Raw genomic sequence first — 19,415 nt, 5'->3', positions numbered from 1 at the left:
TATGGCTATACTTATTTTTTTTTTTCTTTAATTTTAATCTTGTGTATATATATATATATATATATATATATATTAGTTATTGGTAATATAATGAATAAATCTTTATTTATGCAGGTTGAGATTGCTAAAAACTTGTTATTGTTCAATGAAACTACAACAATATTTTTTATATAAATCAGGTGCTATTTCTCATTTGCTCTATACTTGAAAGTTATTTTTTATTTTAGTCTTTATAAATATATTGTTTGATTAGAAATGTTTACTAGAAAATATGCATTTGGATATGAAAAACTTAAAAAAAAGAGAAAAAGAAGAAAAACTAATTGAGTCTCAAAAAGGATCAATGGATAAATTTGTTATTAGTAATAAACAAAATATAACACAAAATTTAGATGAACATATCACTAATTAGCAAGAAATTCACCAAAAAATAAATTTTAAATGAAATATATCATAATATAAATATATTAAATAAATATTAATTTAATTAATACATAAGTATAAAAAATGCCCAATTTTAGTTCTCGCCTTAGGCTCCAAAATGTCTAGGGCCGGCCCTTACTTAACCCCAAAAAGATAATAATCACTTATGTCAATTAAAAATAAAGGTAAGATGGAAAAGTTTTCCTGGAAACTTGGGAGTGGATGGTTCTAAATACAAACTCTATATTCAACCAACTCATAATAACCACTATAAGATCAAAGGGACTGGTTAAACAGTGTGGTTGTGTGGTCATATGTAATTCAATCCTGCACTAAAATATTCCATTTACTTTTTATAGATCATCTTTCAAAATAGGTAATTGAACTTAGAACCGATCACATTCCAACTCTTCTCTATATAACCATAGTCCAATAGCTACAAGTTTCTCAAAAACACCCAAAAAAGAAAAAGAAAAGTCCAATAGCTAGATTGACCACACCTATTTAAAAACATAAAATTTATCTGAAAAGAAAACATTATAGTGAAAACATGAATCCCATTTCAAGCCTCGTCTTTGTGCTTCTTTTGGCTGTCTTTCCAACCCAAATTTTTTGCCAGAACTTGATTGATCGAGCTTGTGGTTATACTTCGTACAAGTCACTGTGCCTAAGCACTCTTCAATTGGACTCTGAGGCCAAATCAGCAAAAGATCTCCTGACTATAGCCAAAGTTGCACTAAAACATACAGGGAAGAAAGCTGGCGAAATAAATGCCGAAATCACCAAACTGCAAGGTTCAGCGAAGGACGAGGGCTTGAAGCAAGCCCTAACCGATTGCGCTGAGAACTATGGAGATGCAATTGATCAAATTCAGGACTCGACCGTTGCCTTGGGAAATAAGAAATATAATGATGTTAATACATGGGTTTCAGCTGCCATGAACGATGCAGACTCGTGTGAGCAAGGTTTCCAAGATCAGTCCATCAAGTCTCCAATGTCTGCTTCGAATACCAAATTTACCCAGCTAAGCAGCAATGTGTTAGCCATTACCAATCAGCTCTAAGCCTTGATTCCATGTTGACATGAATAAGATTTCCAACAATCAAGTTGGTGCTCATTTATCTCCGTGTTGCCCTAGTTTTTAGTTACCAAAAAAATTGAATAAATATTCCATATTCTATGAAGTATCAATGACATCTACTATAGTTTGTACTAGCTAATGGTTTATAATTGATACAATTCAATACATCTTATTATTATCTTATTTCATGTTTTGTTTTTTTTCATAGGCTCATAGCACAAGCAATGCATGCTTCTTAAGGCCCTAACACAACCAATATTAGCTGCAATAGAATGCATGTTAATTCTTAGGTCTAATGCAACGTACCTCTAGCTTAGACATTATAGAATTGAAAAAAAGAAAAAGAAAAGAGAATTTAATTCAGACTCTCAATAAAAGAAAGGAGCCCAAAAGATTGGTGCACTAGTGACTAGCCACCAGTAACAATTATATAAAGGAATTGATTCTTGTAGTTGACATTATGATAGGCATACAGATTCGATTTTGGTCTTTAGTCAATGCATTGAAATTAATGACTCTGCTCTCTTCTCTCTCCTTAATTGGTTATAGTTGTCATAGTAATTGTCTTCAACCACCTTGAATGAATGGTATGAAAATAAGCTTAAGCCAGAATGATATGGATCTGATTTGCGGTCTAAAACCTTTACTTCACTTTTTTTTTTTTTTTTTTTTTTTTTTTTTTCATTTATACCAAAATATTTGAAATTGTATTATATGCTGATTAGGTAATTGCTCTTACAATTAGGTCAACATATTAATAGATTTCTTTATGGTTTTGACAAGATTCCATCTTAGATCTTTTATTTAATATAAGAGCAATTTACCAATTGCACTAATTTAAACCCACACTATGCATGATCCACTTTAATTGTAAGGACAGTGGTACCAAGTATAAGCTACAAAATCATGTGAATCCTATTTTTTTTTCGTTTATTTTTCTTTGCTTTGGAAAGGACGGACTCAGAACATTGTTTCACATTGATGGGTAATGCTAACTAACTACCACCTCTCAGGTAATAAATTCATAGGAGGGCAAAAATTTAAAAGGATAAATGACATATTTGGTCCCTAACCTTTTAAATACGTCAATTTGGTCCTCAACTTTTTGATATTGTGTTAAAATAGTCCTTGCTGTTAAGTATTAAATAGAAAATGTTGAGATGACTAACAATGATATTAAAATATTAATCTAAGTTACCACATGAGATGCCATGCAGCCTTAATTTAAAAAAAAAAAAAAAAAAAAAAAAAAATCAGCCAAATTGAATTCGTTTGAGCTAATCAAATATATTAATTAGCAAAACTGGTAGATCTGAAAAATCAAATTGAACAACAACAAAACACGACATAACCTAACCGAAGTCCCTACCCTAGGAACGTTGAGGAGAAGAAGAGAAAGGACATGAGGGAGAGAGATCAAACTATGTAGGACATGGGGATCATTGGAGTTCCTCGGATCTGGAGGTTCTAGATTTTTCTCAAAGGGTGATGTGGCAAGAAACCATTGCTGTCTCGTTGGGTACCTTCACAACAAGAGTTCTTCAAAACAAATGCATGGCTGTGTAATAATGGACAAGCTATTGCTTTGAAGAACTCTTGTGTGGGTATAACAGCTCGTCTCTAATGTGGGTATTGTGATTGAAATGCTATTGTGGTACTTGAAGTGATTATTTATGGGTACGTGAACTGCTGCTGCTGTACTTGAAGGAATGGTGATTATTTGTGGTCGCACATAAGGTGTTTGTGGAAAGTTCCAACACAGGGCTCATACAACTGCTTAACTCCAGTAACAAAGTTCAAGTATAGATAAGCTATATGCTAGATGAGTTTCAATGGACGCTGCATTCAAATTTATTTTTCATTTATTCTGAGAACTCATGAAGCCTTTAGGTGGGATTTAGTAGTTGATTTTGATCTTCCATTAGCTGCAAAATATGATAGGCAAATTAAATGAAAAGAGCTTACGAAGGAAGCACTACAAAAAAAACGCAGTTACAGGTTAGACTTTGAGTTGCGTTTATGAAAAATGCGGCTATAGGCCTAAATAGTCGTGGTTAAAAAACACGGCTATAGGTCAAACCTTTAGCCGCAATTACAAAAACGCGGCTATAGGCCTATTGCTACGCTTGTTTAAGCCACGTTTTTGAAACGCAGTTATAGACCGCTTTTTTTGAAGTGAAGCTGCCAAAAAAAAAAAAAAAAAAAAAAATCCAATTGAAGAGTTCCATTAGCTCCAAAGATGTTAAGATTAAATCTAAAGAATTTTTCTTCTGTTCAAATTTTAAATCCTAAATATGTTTGTGATTTTAATTTTCGTAAAGTTTTTTCTTTATATATATATTTATAAAATCCCATGTGGCAACTTGAGTGGCATAAAAATTATATTTTAATTCCACCGTTAACTATGTCAAAATTTTCCATCAAACATTTAACGGTAAGAATCATTTTGACACAATATTAAAAGGTTAAGAACCAAATTGACATATTTAAAATGTCAGTGACCAAATTGACAAATAACTTTAACGATAGGGACCAAATATGTCATTTACCCAATTAAAAAAAAAAAAAAAAAGGTTTGAAATAAAAATCAGACATGAAATAGAGAATGCATAAGTGCTGCAATTAAATTTCACTGTGGAAATGGATTTGAGACTAGTGGCCAAAGAGCTATTTAACAAGTCATCAAATTCTATTGAATTGTGAATTTTTTTGGTTTGATAGTTTTTCTTAATTTAAAGAATTTGGTCTATATTTGATGCTTTTCATTCAAAAAAGCATATAAAAAACAATATAAAAATTGATTTCAACCTAGCTATAGACAAACTACATAATAAACTAAATTTAATCCAAATTAGATCAATTTCGCTTCAAGTTTAATTCATGACCATATATATATATATATGTAACTTTTTTTTTGAGAAACATATATATATATATATATATACATATATATATATATATATATATATATAAAACACTTAAAAGTTAGTATTTATCCTTTTTACTTTTTTATTAAGCCACACTAGTGTTTAACCCGCGCAATATGCGGGATCATTTGAAATCTCATAAGTAGAAGAGAAATTATTATCACTATACATTCTAAAGACTCTCAGTCATCACAACCTAGGAGAAAAAAAATGAAAAAAATGAAAAATGAAAAATTGTAACATTCAATTTCAATTTTGCTAGCAGCAAAACTGTGCCTACTCACCAAAAATGACTCTACATAGCATTATTTACATATACAATAATCTAATGAGCTTATGTAGATAGCCGAACACACATAACTTAAAATAACGGTCAGCTTAGCAAGTAAATCTACTTTGTATTCAAATCTCAACACATCATACTTCTCACTCTATTTATTTTAATCATTTGATCATGCTGTTAAAAATGACAGCAAATCGAGTGTTAAAGTGAAAATATAATAAAATTGTACAATAGAAATACAACTTCACATTTTGAACCTTGGTGGTATTTACATAGGAGCCTGACAAATTACATTGAAATAAAACAGACATGCCTTTTCACTATATAACTAACCCAACCCAAAAGCTTAAATCAAAACTAACTTAAATTCTTAGTTCATAACCAAATCAAAGGGGAAAAAAAAAAAATCTGTAACATTCAATTTCAACTGAAGTAAATGCTGCTTGTGGAGGTAATATACTCCCTTGAGATTCTAAAATGGTAGATTTTAATTGAATCAGCGCAGGTGAAACAAACTGGGCACCATCAACTGGTGTTGAAAACCCGGATGGATGCATTTTGTTAGCAGCAAAACTGTACCTATTCACATTTTGTCAGCATCATTTACATACACTTTCTTAATGTTTTCCTTTATTTTAACTCAATAAGAAACTTTGGAAGTGTACTACCTTACATATGCCTAAGGCAAATTTGAGAAAAGCCAAGCTGGATGGATATTCTGTAAATCTCTAAAGCTTCTATCTTTCAAATTGAAAACATGAGATTCATTTTGATCATTGAAGAAAATGCAATTACTTTTATACTTAGTAAACTTTTCAGCAGAAATCAATAAACAACAATCACTACCCTCCTCCTTTCTTTATTAAAGTATCTATCTACAGCATAGGTCAATATACAGTGTTGTTAAAAGCGAGGGGCGCACTTAAGCGCAAAGGGCTCTTGGAGCCTAGGTGCAAAGTGCAAAGCGCAAGCGCGTGCCAGATTGAAGTGAAGCGCACATTTTTAAAAAATAATTTTAAAAATTTAAAAATTATTATTAATGAGAAATGCAACAATCAAATGATCATATAAATTGAAAGAAAAATTTTTATATAATTCATATAACATTTAGATATGCCCTACTTTTGCAATTTTAACACAAAAATTGCTAGTCAAGTCATTTTATTTTTTTGGATAAGCTAGATATCAGTACTTCCATGTAATATCTTTTCTTAAATCTCCTATATTTATAATGCCCCTATGACTAATTAGTAATATTAGTTAATAATTTAATCACTTAATGACTATAACTCTGGAAGAATTAGTTTGCTATGTTCAAAATCAACCACTAAAGTAATTAAACAATTACCACATATATTATATCATACGTTTTTTTTTTTTTTTTTTTCCATGAATGAGCTAAGAATATGAGGACATTGCAACATGGTAATTGGTACCAAGGATCTAGTTGGGTTACCGTTTCAAGGAGAAAAAATAAAAATAAAGAAGATCTGGGAGGTTGTGGGTTGGGTTTTAGGACAAGTTATACTCAAAATATTTTTTTTTTTTGATAAGTAATTTACACTAAAAATATACAAAATCAATGGTTTATATCAATAATGTCAAGATCTTATAGCTTTAATTTAGTTTTGGTTTTTCTTTTTTGAAAAATATAAAAAAGCTCTAAAAAGCGCACTTTGAGCTTTTTGAAAAAGCGCAAAAAAGCGCGCCTAAAGCGCGCTTCTTTGAATGAGCTTAGCTTTTGAGGCAAAAAGCGCTGGAGCCTTGGGGCTTCGAGCTTTGAGCTTAAGTGCGCTTAAAGCACGCTTTTAACAACACTGTCAATAAAGCTGGTGCTTTTCTTCATTCACCTTTCTTAATCTATGATCAATATATAGCAGGAGCTTTAACATAAATATACACTTACATATCAGAAGCTTGTGTTTGAACCAAAAGAAAATACTTAAAAAGCACTAATACATATTAATATGAAAAAGAAAATTCTCCATCTTTTCATTGTGATCACTAACACCTATCAGCTTTTAAATATGGTTCAATGTTCTTTGATAAGTATCTATTTCGATTTTTCTTTCACCATTGGAGGCAAAAATGGAGCCAACTTCAATGACGAATTGAATAAATTTTATCATATTAACATGGAATTGAAAAGAGTAGGAGCCAAAAGGATAAGAATGATAGTAAGGCTGCCCTAACTTGTTAGTTTTATCTAGCAATGTTTCTTGAGAACACTTGGTGAATGTTACAAATCTGAATTTTATCGAAATAACAGGATAAGAAATTTTGTTAAAATTGCCAATTTTTCAAATTTTAAACAGTTTAAAACTAAATCATATGTATATTGGAGATTTAATATGATAATTCGTAAAGGAAATATGGTAGTCATAGTAACTTAACAGCACATTCAGTTTACTCTTCTAAAGAAACTAAAAAAAATTTAACAATATAATGTAATACATAAAGACTCATAGAGTAAGGTAGTATATACATTAGAGTTTATATATTTTTTTTCTTTGATGCATTTTGCTTAGTACCCTTTTGACGTTTTTGAAGCAAATTTTAGATTATACACACATCCAAGTTATGGAATTCATGAATCTTTTCACCCATTATTATGCAATCTTCTATTCATACAATAAATGAATAAAATTAAAGCATCTATAAGCACTCAATCCAAAACACAAAGACATACACAATAAAAACAAATAAATTAAGAAAATAAACAAATCTAACCACAACAACATTTAAGAAAACCTGCCAATAAATTAAGTTTATCAGCCTGAGAAAATTAAAAGAAACAAAGTCTAATAGAACAATTTTGAAATATATGAGAAATTATTATTAAAGCAAAAGGAAAGCGTAAGATGCTCCAAAAAAAATAAAACAAAAACAAAATAATAAGCATTCTAGTAAATCAGAGATATATACCAATAAAAAAATAATAGTTAAATTAAATATCAAGAAGAAAAACAACAAAGGCAAAGCTTCATCTATTGTTACCTCCAAATCATGTCACTCCCAAAAAAAAAAAAAAAAAAAAAAAAAAAAAAAAAAAAAAAAAAAAACTTTGATTTAGTAATCCTTTAGCATGCAGCCATCGACAGAACATAATCAATTCAAGAAACTAAACAAAACAAAGCTCAAGAAATTGGGAAAAAAAAGAAGGAAATTAGGGAAAAAGGTAGTCAAACCTTAAATCTTGATTCAGTAATGCAGCAAAACAGTATTTACTCATCAATATAAAATCAGCCCACTACCTTCTTTTTATCTTTTCATTGAGTTGCAAAGCAAAATTTTAAATAAAAACTCAAAAACTAACACCAAAGGCTGGATGCACGCACATATGAAAAATTATGTGAACATGAAATACTTTATGAATCATATACTTATTCAGAGCAACCCAAACAACAAAACCTACAAACATTGAAAAAAATTAAATGCTTAGAAATCAACCATTATTGAACGAAGAACATATTTTTTCCGACACATATTCAAGGACTAAACCCCATGATGCCACTCCCAAAAAAAAAAAAAGGATTACAATAAATCAAAAAGAAAGCATCAAAATAAAGTGTATAACACATCAAGTAACAAAATGCTGACCTTGGATATAGGTGCTGCAGAAAAGAAGCGAAACAGAATGGGTGTCAAATTAACAATTGGAAGGAGGGAGAGGTTTTATTTGGCCCTTTTTTTCTTTTACCAACTACCTATCCCTATGAATGCAGAACAAATAATGACTTAGATTGTCTCTGATGTCATTGTGCAACTTTGTTTAGTATTACCTATAATTTTCAATTTCAAAGAAGGTAGTAAATAATCAAAGAATATAATAATTCCAATTTGGAAAAGATTATAATATTAATAAAGTAGGAAAAACTAAAATTATAATCTGAGGCCAAAACATTGAAAGAGACAGAATAAACATCCGGATTTTAATTCAAATTCGAATAACAAAAAGCAGCAATAAAGATGTAAACTAAGTAGAAGAGAGAATTGGCTAAAGAAATCAATTTGTAAAGATAGAAGCTGGCTAAAACATGTAAATCAAAGCCAATTGAAACAGGAATAAAGTAAATGAACAAAATGATTTATAATTGTATTTGAAATTTTAGAAATCAAAGAAGGAATGGGTTTTTCATTTTTTGGTAGAGAAATAGTAAAAAAGAAATGGGTTTTTCATTTTCTGGTAGAGAAAACAGTAAAAAGAGAGGAGAGGCAGCAATTCAAAGAGCTTGAAAAGTCATTAATTAAACAAACGAACATTCAAAAGCACAAAGATTAAAAAAGTGATAGGGATCTATATAGGATGCATTTGTGATTTGGTTCTGCCAAGTTTGAAAAGCTTTCACTATTATGCATTTCTGAATGCAAATCATGCCGTAAGAATTAATATTCACAACAAAACATCTAAAGAAAGAGAATTTTCTGAATGCAGATCATGCCGTAAGAATTAATATTCACAACAAAACATCTAAAGAAAGAGAATGAACATCCGAATTTAAGTTCATATCCGAACACAGAAAACTGATACGTACCTTTAGTTGGTCTGTTGTTAGTTCCGATTATGTTAGTCATGGAGTTGCGCCGAATTCTATCTCTGTATCTCAAATCCCTAAATTGACAGCAAACCTAAAGAAGACAATAGAGTAAGAGATTAAACCAATTCTAACCCGTCTATTTACATAAATTAAACAAAACTACTCCTAACCAAAAAACCTAAATCATAACCAATCTAACCAAAATACCTTAATCATAAATAATGCCCAAATGGATCTCTCAAAAACAAAAACCCCACTGTCTAAAATTAAAAACAGAACACATGGGCTTTGTGTGTGTGTATATATATATATTAATTTTTTTATTAAAAATGGTTTAAGCAAAATAAACAAAAGGTTTGCAACTAAAAAAACCTACCGATACAGAGAGGGAAGGAGAAAGTGCCCGATCGAAAGTTCAGATTCACCCATAGTTCCACCTCTCCGGTGCAAATCCATATACACACAGATCAGAATAGCGTGTTTCAAACCAACAAACATACGAAGAAAGAAAATCCAAAAGGAAACGGAAAAAAGAAAGAAGAGAAACCTTTAATCGCACGATTCTCTGCTGGATTGCAGTTTCTAATTTTTTTTCTTCTTCTGTTTCTCTGCATCACAATATGGCTTCATTGTCTAAGTCTGGCATGGGATGGCGATGGCCAACCGTACGAATCTTCACTGGATCGCAAGTTTTTCCCTTCCTCTATGCCGCAGTATCGGTAGGCGTTTTCTTTTAGAGAGAGAAAATATCCAATGGAGTCTAATGACAAAAGATGGCTAGGGTTTTTTTAATTGCAACATGTTTTTTATTTTATTTTGGGGTTTTTTTTTTAATATACCAAAAAAACAGTCGAACGGTGTTGTAGCTTTTAAAACAATATAATGTATCGCTTTTTAAATTGAAACGTGTCTGGATTTTAGATAGACAGTTATCCTATTTGTCAGCACAGCCTTAATTGTAGGAATCCACTTTCTCTCAGTTTCTGCTATTATATATAGTATATGATTAGCAGCCATTTACAACATTTTCTCTCTCCTTTTTAACTATTTTTCACCTTATTAAATTCTCACATTACAATTACACTTCCTTCAACATTCCCCCCCTCCTCCCTTTTACCTTTTTATCTTCCCATTATTCTATTCCTTAGAGCATTCTCATCAAAAGTTTTAAAAATTTAAGCATTTAGTACCTAAAAAACCAACTTTATAGCATTTAACACATCACCTTACAATACACCTAACATCAAAACTTCTATATTTTTTTTTCCCACTTCATTAAAATATTATTTATTATTTATTTATCATTATTTATTCTTTTTGAGAGAGAGCAAAGAGTGAGATATGAGGGGACAGAGAGAGAAGGGGAATAAAAAATGAGTAGCAACTTGCTTCAATAGGGTGTTAATAATAACATCTTATTGTAACAAGGTGCTAAAAAATTTAAAATTTAGCACCATTGATGTAGGGTTTTTTTAGTGGTTTTGTTGCTAAAAATAGCTTTTAGCATTTATCCCACCTTTGATGAGAATGCTTTAACATTACAAATTTACAATTCTTTCATCCATTTATCTTTCTTTTCTTTTTACTCTTCTTTCCCCATAATGATGCCATAAATATCACTAGTGAGCTACACGATCCTTGCACGCTCATAACAATACCTGCACAAAAAAGAGAGAAGACCTAACAGAGAGCACCGGTGTGGTGCCGGCCAAATACCCTCCAAAAGTTAAGTTAGAACTATTCTCACAACTCTAGAGTGCTAGAGAATGGTGAATTATGTGTACCTTGGTTTATGAGGGTATTGGGGTTTTTATAATAGAAGAAGTTTGGCATCTCTTCCTTGGCGTAGAAGTCTTTTCCCTATAGGAATCCTCTTGAATAGTCCCAAACGTGATGGACAAGACATTTCCTTGTAAAGAAGATCTTCATTTACGCGCGTATCTTTCAGAATCCTCTTCATGCTAGGATTCTATAGTGATTAGGAGTGTGTCGCAAGTATTTTCCATCTGGGGTTCCTGTTGTATCTATCCATAACAGGCCTTTGCACAAGTTGAGCTTGCCTTCTATTGGCCCACAGACATGGATACGTAAGGCCCATTTGATGGAAGTCTGTCAGGCTATATTTTTACCCTCTTCATCCCATTTTATTTACGATAAACTTTTATTATTCTCTTCCATTCAATCCATATTTTACCCACACAAAAAGACGAATACTCTCTCTCTCTCTCTGTGGAATTTTTTTAATTCTTTATTGTATCACTAATTTTGGTTGATGAATTTTTGTGTTGAACTCTACTTTGAATTACAATTTGGTTGTGTTTTAATTTGTAATATTTTTTCTTTTTATTTCTTTGATTGTTAGATGTTATCCTATGACATTATATAATGTTATTCTATTACATAGCATGATTTGGATAATTTGGTGTTTACAAATTACAACTATACCTTTTCTTTTATCTTCTTTTTTATAAATTTGCTATATTTCTCACATTCTCTCCTTAAAAAGGTGACTACTCTCTCTCTCTTATTTATTCTTTCTTGTAAATCTACTTTAGATTGATGAATTTTTGTGTTTTTTGTATCTCTACACTAGGTTGATCATTTTGGTGGTGTGCTTTTGAGTTTTCCATCACAGGTACTATCTCTCCCTATTAATATTTTACTTTGAGTTAATTCTTAGATATTTTGGAAGTAAGAATTTGAGTTCATATCAAAATACAATTTACATGTTTATGTATTTAAATGTGCCTATCAATTATTTCAGTAATAGCAATTATTATAAATTTGCGATAAGATTTGATTATCATAATAATAATATTCTTAAGAGAATGAGAAATTTGAATAATTAATTTGAAACTTTTAAAAGTTTTTATTTTATTTATTTTTAGAATTGAAACTTTAATAAGTCTAATTTTATAATAAAACATAAAGAAAAATATAACAAATTATAACAAAAGTTTAAAGAATATAGATCACTTCAAAAAAGAATAATAACAGTCAAACACGCCCAAGTTTATAAAAAAAATAATAATATAATGAAAATGTTTGACTATTTGTAGAGATTAAGAGATGGAAAATACTTTTAGAAATAGTTTAATTCTTAAGGAAAACAAATTATCTTACATAAATTTTAGAAAATAAATTATATTTTATATCACATTACAAAATAAAATATATTCTCATATATCGCATGGGTTTGTGATTATTTTAATCTAATTTGTCAAACACTTTCATAGTTTTTTACAAATCAAACTTCATTATGCACAAAACTCATGTTCAATATCTAATGTTTGCTACTAAATTTTTTTTTTTTTTTTTTTAAATTCTAACATTTGCATAACATTATAAATTGTGGAGTTAATCACTAACTTGAAAATGAAGAACCCGTGTTCATTATCTAAAATTTGCTTAACATTATACACTGTGGAGTTAATCACTAACTTGAAAATGAATAATACAACATCCCGCAATTATTATTTATTTTTATTTTAAAATAATTTGATAATTGAAGATAAGAGATTACCTTTAATGTTGCAATTATAAAATTAGAAATATTAAAATATGCCAACCAATTTTTATTTTTTTTTTTTTTTAACTTGCTAATTGGAGATAAGGGATTTCAACCATTGATAGATCCATTAGAAGAATTAACAGATGCTGACCAGTAGTACAAGGCACTTGGCATTCCTCAATCTAAAGAACATATTGGCCAAAAACTAGTTCCCCAATAAATCAATCATTTTGAAAAACAATTGGGTATTGTTCTTTTTTGGTAGCTAACTGGTATTATATTTCATGGTATCTTGTATATAAAATGTTTTATTTGGGTTTTCAGATATATGTACATGTTAGAGAATCATAACTAACACTTCTATAAAACATAATTTCTTATAAATACATATCTGTATTCTAAATATCCTTATGATTTTCTAATTGGCAAGAATGTCTTATACCATGAAACAAACACCCATTAAATGTTATATAACATAAAGCCAATTCCTAAATGGGTTTGAAAGGAAAATGTAATCCAATAACATTAATATCTCCATGGACATTGAGAAGGAGAAAGCTTAAGCAGAGAGGATTTCTTTAAATTCAATATACTCACAAATAAAATCCTTGAAACCATTTCCTTGGAAAAGGGGTTGCCAAGAAGAACTATGTGCGAGAAATTTAAACCCCAAAAAGAGAAAAAACTCAAAATAAGGATACCCAAATGAAAATAAAGAACATAGAAGGTAAAAACCATGGAATATTGGCATGGTGGCTCATAGACAATAGAGAGCAAAGAGGCAGAACAAAGTGCTAAAACCCTAATCTCGAAAAGTCCTATAGAAGAAGAGATGTATCAAAATGACAATTGTGTCCTCGGAATTGTCCTCTTAATTCCTTTTAAAACCAAAATTAACAATCCAAAAAACCATTTTATACTTACTTACATTTTACAGAAGGATTCTAAAGAAAACATATATATAAAAGGTTGGAGTATTTTAGAAAGTTTAAGAATTTATGTGAGAATATTTTAGTACACAAAATGATGAAACCTAAACAAAGAATCATGTTATTAGTATAATATATATATATATATATATATATATGTATGAATGAAGTGAGGGTAAAAAGAAAGGCCACCCCTAATTTGGGTTTGGCCCATCCGAATCCAGCTGGTTGTATTGTCTTCCACTTTAGCACTTTTTGGTTTATTTAATTTGAAGGATTATAACCTTTCAATAGACACTTTTTGATATATATATATATATATATATATATTACAACATATCTTGTATATACTTATACATACCTATACATACGACAAAAACTAAACTAGAGACGCAACATTCTATCTCTTATTCTTCTAAAAAAAAAAAAAAAACTAATAAATAAAACAATATTGCTTTCTTCTACTTAGCTAATAAAATTTTGTACTATTTCTATCAAAATCACTTTTTTTAGGGCAAATTAAAACTTACCCACCTGTAGTTTTGTCAAAATTTAAGATGCCTATATGTGGTTTAAAAGTTGGCACTTTGTCCACTTAAGGTTCATTCTATTAGACTTCCGTAACCCGCCACCATTAAAAATTGTTTTTTTGGGGTTTCATTGGTGTTAGGCTTTGATTTTAGTGAGATGGTGGTGGCTAGTCCTTTTTTTGCTAATAGAAAGATGGCTTCAAATATTTCTTCTCATGGGTGGAAGGATAATTTAGTGTTGGAGAAAAATGTCGTTTTTTAGTCTTTTGGTGTCATGATTTCAATAGGACTATTCATAGTGTTAGCAGCATCTTAAGGAATTGATGCAACAGGAACGAGATTATGCTATGTACAGCTTCAACTTTAAAAATGTTGTTAATAGACAAATGGAAAATCATATATTTAATTAAATTGTGTTATCCATAAAGATTATCCAATTTATCTTACCTGGAGATGTAAATTTTGAAGTGTATTACAAGCAGGTTTATACAAAATTCTTAGCAAATGATTAATGACAAGAAAGAGCAATGTTCCCCATTGTATTCCTTACAATCTGGTGAAAAAAACTCTTTGCATTGTAAGTACTTCTATGTTTTGCAGTGATTCTTTGTGGTAAGTAGTGTGTTGACATTGGTTTCAAGAAAGTCATATTTGGTAAGAGTGTTCTTAAACCAAAGTTTTACCATTTTTAGAAATATGCTTTTAGATATTGTTTTTTTAATGTTTTTATTATATTTTTTGTGTTTATAATAGTGAAAGTACAGAGGTGGGTTATGAAAGCTTAACGGAATGAATCTTAGATTGGTCAAATGCCAACTTTTAAACCACATGTAAGCAATTTAAATTTTGACCAAACCACATGTGGGTAATTTGTAATTTGCCAATTTTTTTATATTATAATTTCATGCATTTTTCTTACTACTCAAACTAAAAAAAAAAAAAAAAAAATTCCCTGAAACTCATCCAGTAACTATTCCCGTGTATCACACGCGTTAGCAATTAGTAATAGTGTAAAAGCAAAATGTTTAACTTTTTGTTGTTTGTTGACCACTTCTTATTACGCCATGTGGCTATATATTTATGCCACAAATACATTTAAAAACACCGAAAAGTTATCTCTTTTCATTTTACCTGTTAAATTTCAGTATCTACTCACTATTTCACATAAGATGTATATATTAAAACAAAAAACTATCATTGAGAAAAAGCATTGGTAAGGCTAGGAAAAGAGAATGAAAAATCTGAAAAGAAAAGCATTTGTAAAGCGTTTAAAGAAATTTTTCAGTATTATTGTTCCTACAATTGGTGTGGCTTGATTCTTGGACATTTTCACTATTTAACCCCAAACGGTTGGGGTTGGGAATTTAAAGTAATATAATGAAATCACTACAAAACACAAGAGCTATAGTGGCATTTTATGTAAGTCATAAAAACACTGCTATAGGTCAATTTGGGCTATAGTTGCATTTTCTACTTTTCTATAGTGGCACCACAAAACATTACTATTGTATCGTGACTATAGATCTATAGCGTCATTTTACAAAAACACCACTATAGGTTCATACCCTATAATGGCGTTTTTAAAACCGTAGGTGAATATATATTTTTTAAAATTGGCAATAACAACGTTTCAAAACACCACTATAGCCAACAACCACCAACCAAAAAAAAAAAATGGTAAATTACAAAAGTGTTATGTAATTTTCATAATTTCATATAAATTAAATAGATTTTAAAATTTATGAAACATAACATTAAATGCTCTAAAATTTTAAAAATTCCATAAATAAAAAAGAATAAAAATAAAACAACAATAGATATAAATAGACAAAAATTTGAAGAACCAAACAAATCAAACACAAATACAATGAACAACCTAGAAAAATCAATCACGATAAGCAACCTAGAAAAATCAAACTTGGTTCTCAAATGAACACAATACAAAATGTAGAAGCAAATTCAAACCCAAATAAATCAAACACATAAATTTTTGAACCAGGAAAGACAAACATAAAAACAAGCACAAACCTATAAAATTCAATAGCACAAACCCATTAGCATTAGAGTCTTAGCCACCACCGATCCAGCCACCCGTTATCATTAAAAAAAAGTATATATATACCTTTTTTTTTGGGCTAGACCTATGATGGCGCTTTCCAAATGCCAATATAGGTTCTTATAATACTTAGAACTATGGTGGCATTTAAAAAACACCACTATTGGTTCATCTGAAGAAGAACAAGTTTAATCCCTAGCCTAACCAGATAAGTGAGAGACTGAGAGGGAGAAGAAGAGCGAGAGATTTCTTGGTACATCTTGAACAATGAATTCACAATTGGAATCGGCTAATTGGATGAAGCCAGTGTCGACAGGTTGACCCCCACGTTGTGATTGAAAGATCTTAGACTCTAGTATCAAAGGGTGTCAACCGTCTTCTTCGCCCTTCAATTTTTTTATTTTATAAATTGTTTAAATTTTCTTTTAAGGCTGTGTTTGGGAAGCTATGAAAAAAAAAAGTGATGACTGACCTTGATGTAGGAGAGGAGTGTAGCGTTAAAATGAAGTTTCAACTTGTCCTCATAGTAATCCAGCTTCGTCATACTCACATCCATGGCTGAGAGTTCAAAACTGCTTTTTCGAACAAAACAAAACAGAGAGATCAAGAGAGAGAACTAGGAAATTAATTTCTGGGTTTTTTCTTAATTAAGGTTTTTTTAATTAAGAAATAAATAATAAAATAAAAATTAAACATTAAATTATGGCCAAAATGATGTTGTTTTGGGCATGTTAAGAGCAAATATGGATGGACTGAATTAAGAAAATTTACGACTTAGAGAATTAAAATAATAAAACCTAAACTTAGGTGACTAAAATGAAAGGTTGTAAAACTTAGAAGATGAGTTTTACATTTTAGTTAAAAAATTTTAAACAAAAACTAAACAGGTACGAGACTTTAATAAAATGGTGGACAAGTGCAAGTTTTGATCTTATTTAATAGATCCAATTGAATAAAAGAGAGATGCTTGAACAAGGCTCTATGCATTCCTCAAATCTAAAGATCATCATATTGGCCAAAAACTGGTTCCCCAATAAATCAATCATTCTGAAAAATAACTGGAATTGTTTTTTTTTTTTTGGGCAAGTAACTGGTATTATATTTCATGATGTCTATCTTGTATATGCAATGTCCCTCTTTTATATAGGTTCTTAGATATGTATACATGTTAGAGAATCATAACTTACTCTTCCATATAAGATAATTTCTTATAAATACATATCCACTTATACCAAAAATCCTTACGATTTTCTAATTGCCAAGAATGTCTTATACCAAGAAACAATCATTCCCATTAAATGTTATACAACATAAAGCCAATTCCTTTATGGGTTTGAAAGAAAAATGTAATCCAATAACATTGGAGCACATCTCCATGGACATTGAGAAGGAGAAAGCTCAAGCAGAGAGGATTTCTTTAAATTCAATATACGCACAGATAAAATCCTGGAAACCATTTCCTTAGAAAAGGGGTTGCCAAGAAGAACTACGTGCGAGAAATTTAAACCCAAGAAAGAGAAAAAGACTCAAAATAAGGAATACCCAAATGAAAATAAAGAATAGAGAAAGCAAAACCATGAGATAAAGAACAGAGAAGCTAAATCATGAAATATTGGTAAGGTGGCTCACAGAAAGCAGAGAAGCAAAGAGGCGCGAAGGCAGAACAGAGTGCTAAAACCCTAACCTTGAAAGGTCCTTTTATAGAAGAAGAGAGGCTTATTAGCTAAATGACAATTTTGTCCTCGGAACTGTACTTTTAATTCCTTTTAAAACCAAAATTAACAATCTAACTTATTTACATTTTACACTTTACCACCTTAAATTATACCTTATATTACATTTTACACCCTAAACTTTTTGAATACATTTTTTGCACCCTAAACTATGACCTTTATTACACTTTGCACCCCGACGTTAAGTTTGCTGTTAACTTAGATGAAAAAATATGACACTACGTGAAAATAAAGAATTGCCTCTCTTTTCAATGTTTTAAAAACAAAAGATAAATTACATTTTACCACCCTAAAATATACTTCGTATTATACTTTACATCTTAAACTTTGAATTTTCATTCAAGTTAACAGCAAACTTAACGGCAAAGTGCAAAGTGTAATAGGTATCATAGTTTAAGGTGTAAAACGTGCATTCGAAAAGTTTAAGGTGCAAAATGTAACATGAGGTATAGTTTAAAGTAGTAAAGTGTAATTTCCAACAACAAAATATATATATATATATATATATATTCACTGAAGATTTATTCATAAAAAATAATAATAATAATAATAATAATCATGTTTGGGTTGGCCTTTCTTTCTTTTTATGAAAAAACAATTATTTTAAAATTTAAAATTTGAAAATACGATTTAAAAAAAACACACACACAATTAAGGCGCTTGGTAAATTTTGCAATAAATGTTTATTGTTGTGAAAATCTGTGATGCAAAAACACAACTTTGCTTTACAGAATGTTTTTGAGCTCATAAACTACAATTTAAAAACATGTTGTATGCTTGATTTTAAACCTCTTTCTTTTTGGTTTTTTTTTTTTTAAAAAAAAAAAAAAAAAAAAAAACTCTTTTCTTTTTTAAATGCAAAATGTCAAATTTTCTACTATTTCTTTTAATGAGAATAAAATGGGTTTCACTTGCATTAGCAAAAATTGCATAATAAAAAGTTGAACTTTTTGAGTGAAAATAACTCAATTGCCAAGAAAAAAAAAATGATAAAATGCATTGAAAAACCTACCTTAACGATTACCCTTAGGACACTAGGACCCTTCATTTAACATCATTGATTTCTTTTTTTTGGTCAAAACATCATTGATTTCTCATCTGAAATTATATAGCAAACAAATGAGCTTAATATCCTTTTTCAAGACTCAAACACTAGCCTACTGTATGGTTAAGGCGAAAGGCGCTGGTCAAGCATAGACCATTGGCAATTCACTTTGGGCGTAGTTATTATAATGTGGAAAAAAAATATATTCAAAAGTAAGTCTATTATGGCCCGTTTGGATTGAGGGGGAAGAAAGGAGAGTAGAATAAAGTAGTGTAAAATTGACTCAAAATTAATCTATTTTTAACCAATTCTACTTTACTCCCCTCCACTCTCACTCGGTCCTCCCTCAATCCAAATAG

The 19,415-nt window shown here is 30.0% G+C and overlaps 1 protein-coding gene and 1 long non-coding RNA gene across 2 annotated transcripts; one reads left to right on the top strand and one right to left on the bottom strand.

Moving 5' to 3' along the window:
* Nucleotides 1–973: 973 nt before the first annotated feature.
* LOC126719172 (pectinesterase inhibitor-like) lies at nt 974–1,486 on the top strand. Its single transcript, XM_050421756.1, has one exon. It carries the CDS (start codon nt 974–976, stop codon nt 1,484–1,486), a length of 513 nt encoding a protein of 170 aa, XP_050277713.1.
* Nucleotides 1,487–16,085: 14,599 nt separating this feature from the next.
* LOC126720032 (uncharacterized) lies at nt 16,086–17,936 on the bottom strand. Its single transcript, XR_007653209.1, has 3 exons — nt 17,908–17,936; nt 16,751–16,850; nt 16,086–16,664 (listed from the first exon to the last, which is right to left on the bottom strand). It is a non-coding gene; the product is annotated as an uncharacterized LOC126720032 (long non-coding RNA).
* Between the last annotated feature and the right edge of the window lie 1,479 nt (nt 17,937–19,415).

The sequence above is a fragment of the Quercus robur genome, chromosome 3, assembly GCF_932294415.1.
Source record: "Quercus robur chromosome 3, dhQueRobu3.1, whole genome shotgun sequence".
Classification (NCBI taxonomy): domain Eukaryota; kingdom Viridiplantae; phylum Streptophyta; class Magnoliopsida; order Fagales; family Fagaceae; genus Quercus; species Quercus robur.
The sequence above is the reverse complement of the archived record's forward strand: the minus strand, read 5'-3'. Positions and strand labels throughout refer to the sequence as shown.

Excerpts from the sequence above, each read along its gene's own strand:
- LOC126719172 (XM_050421756.1), top strand. The coding sequence starts at position 974 with ATGAATCCCATTTCAAGCCTCGTCTTTGTGCTTCTTTTGGCTGTCTTT.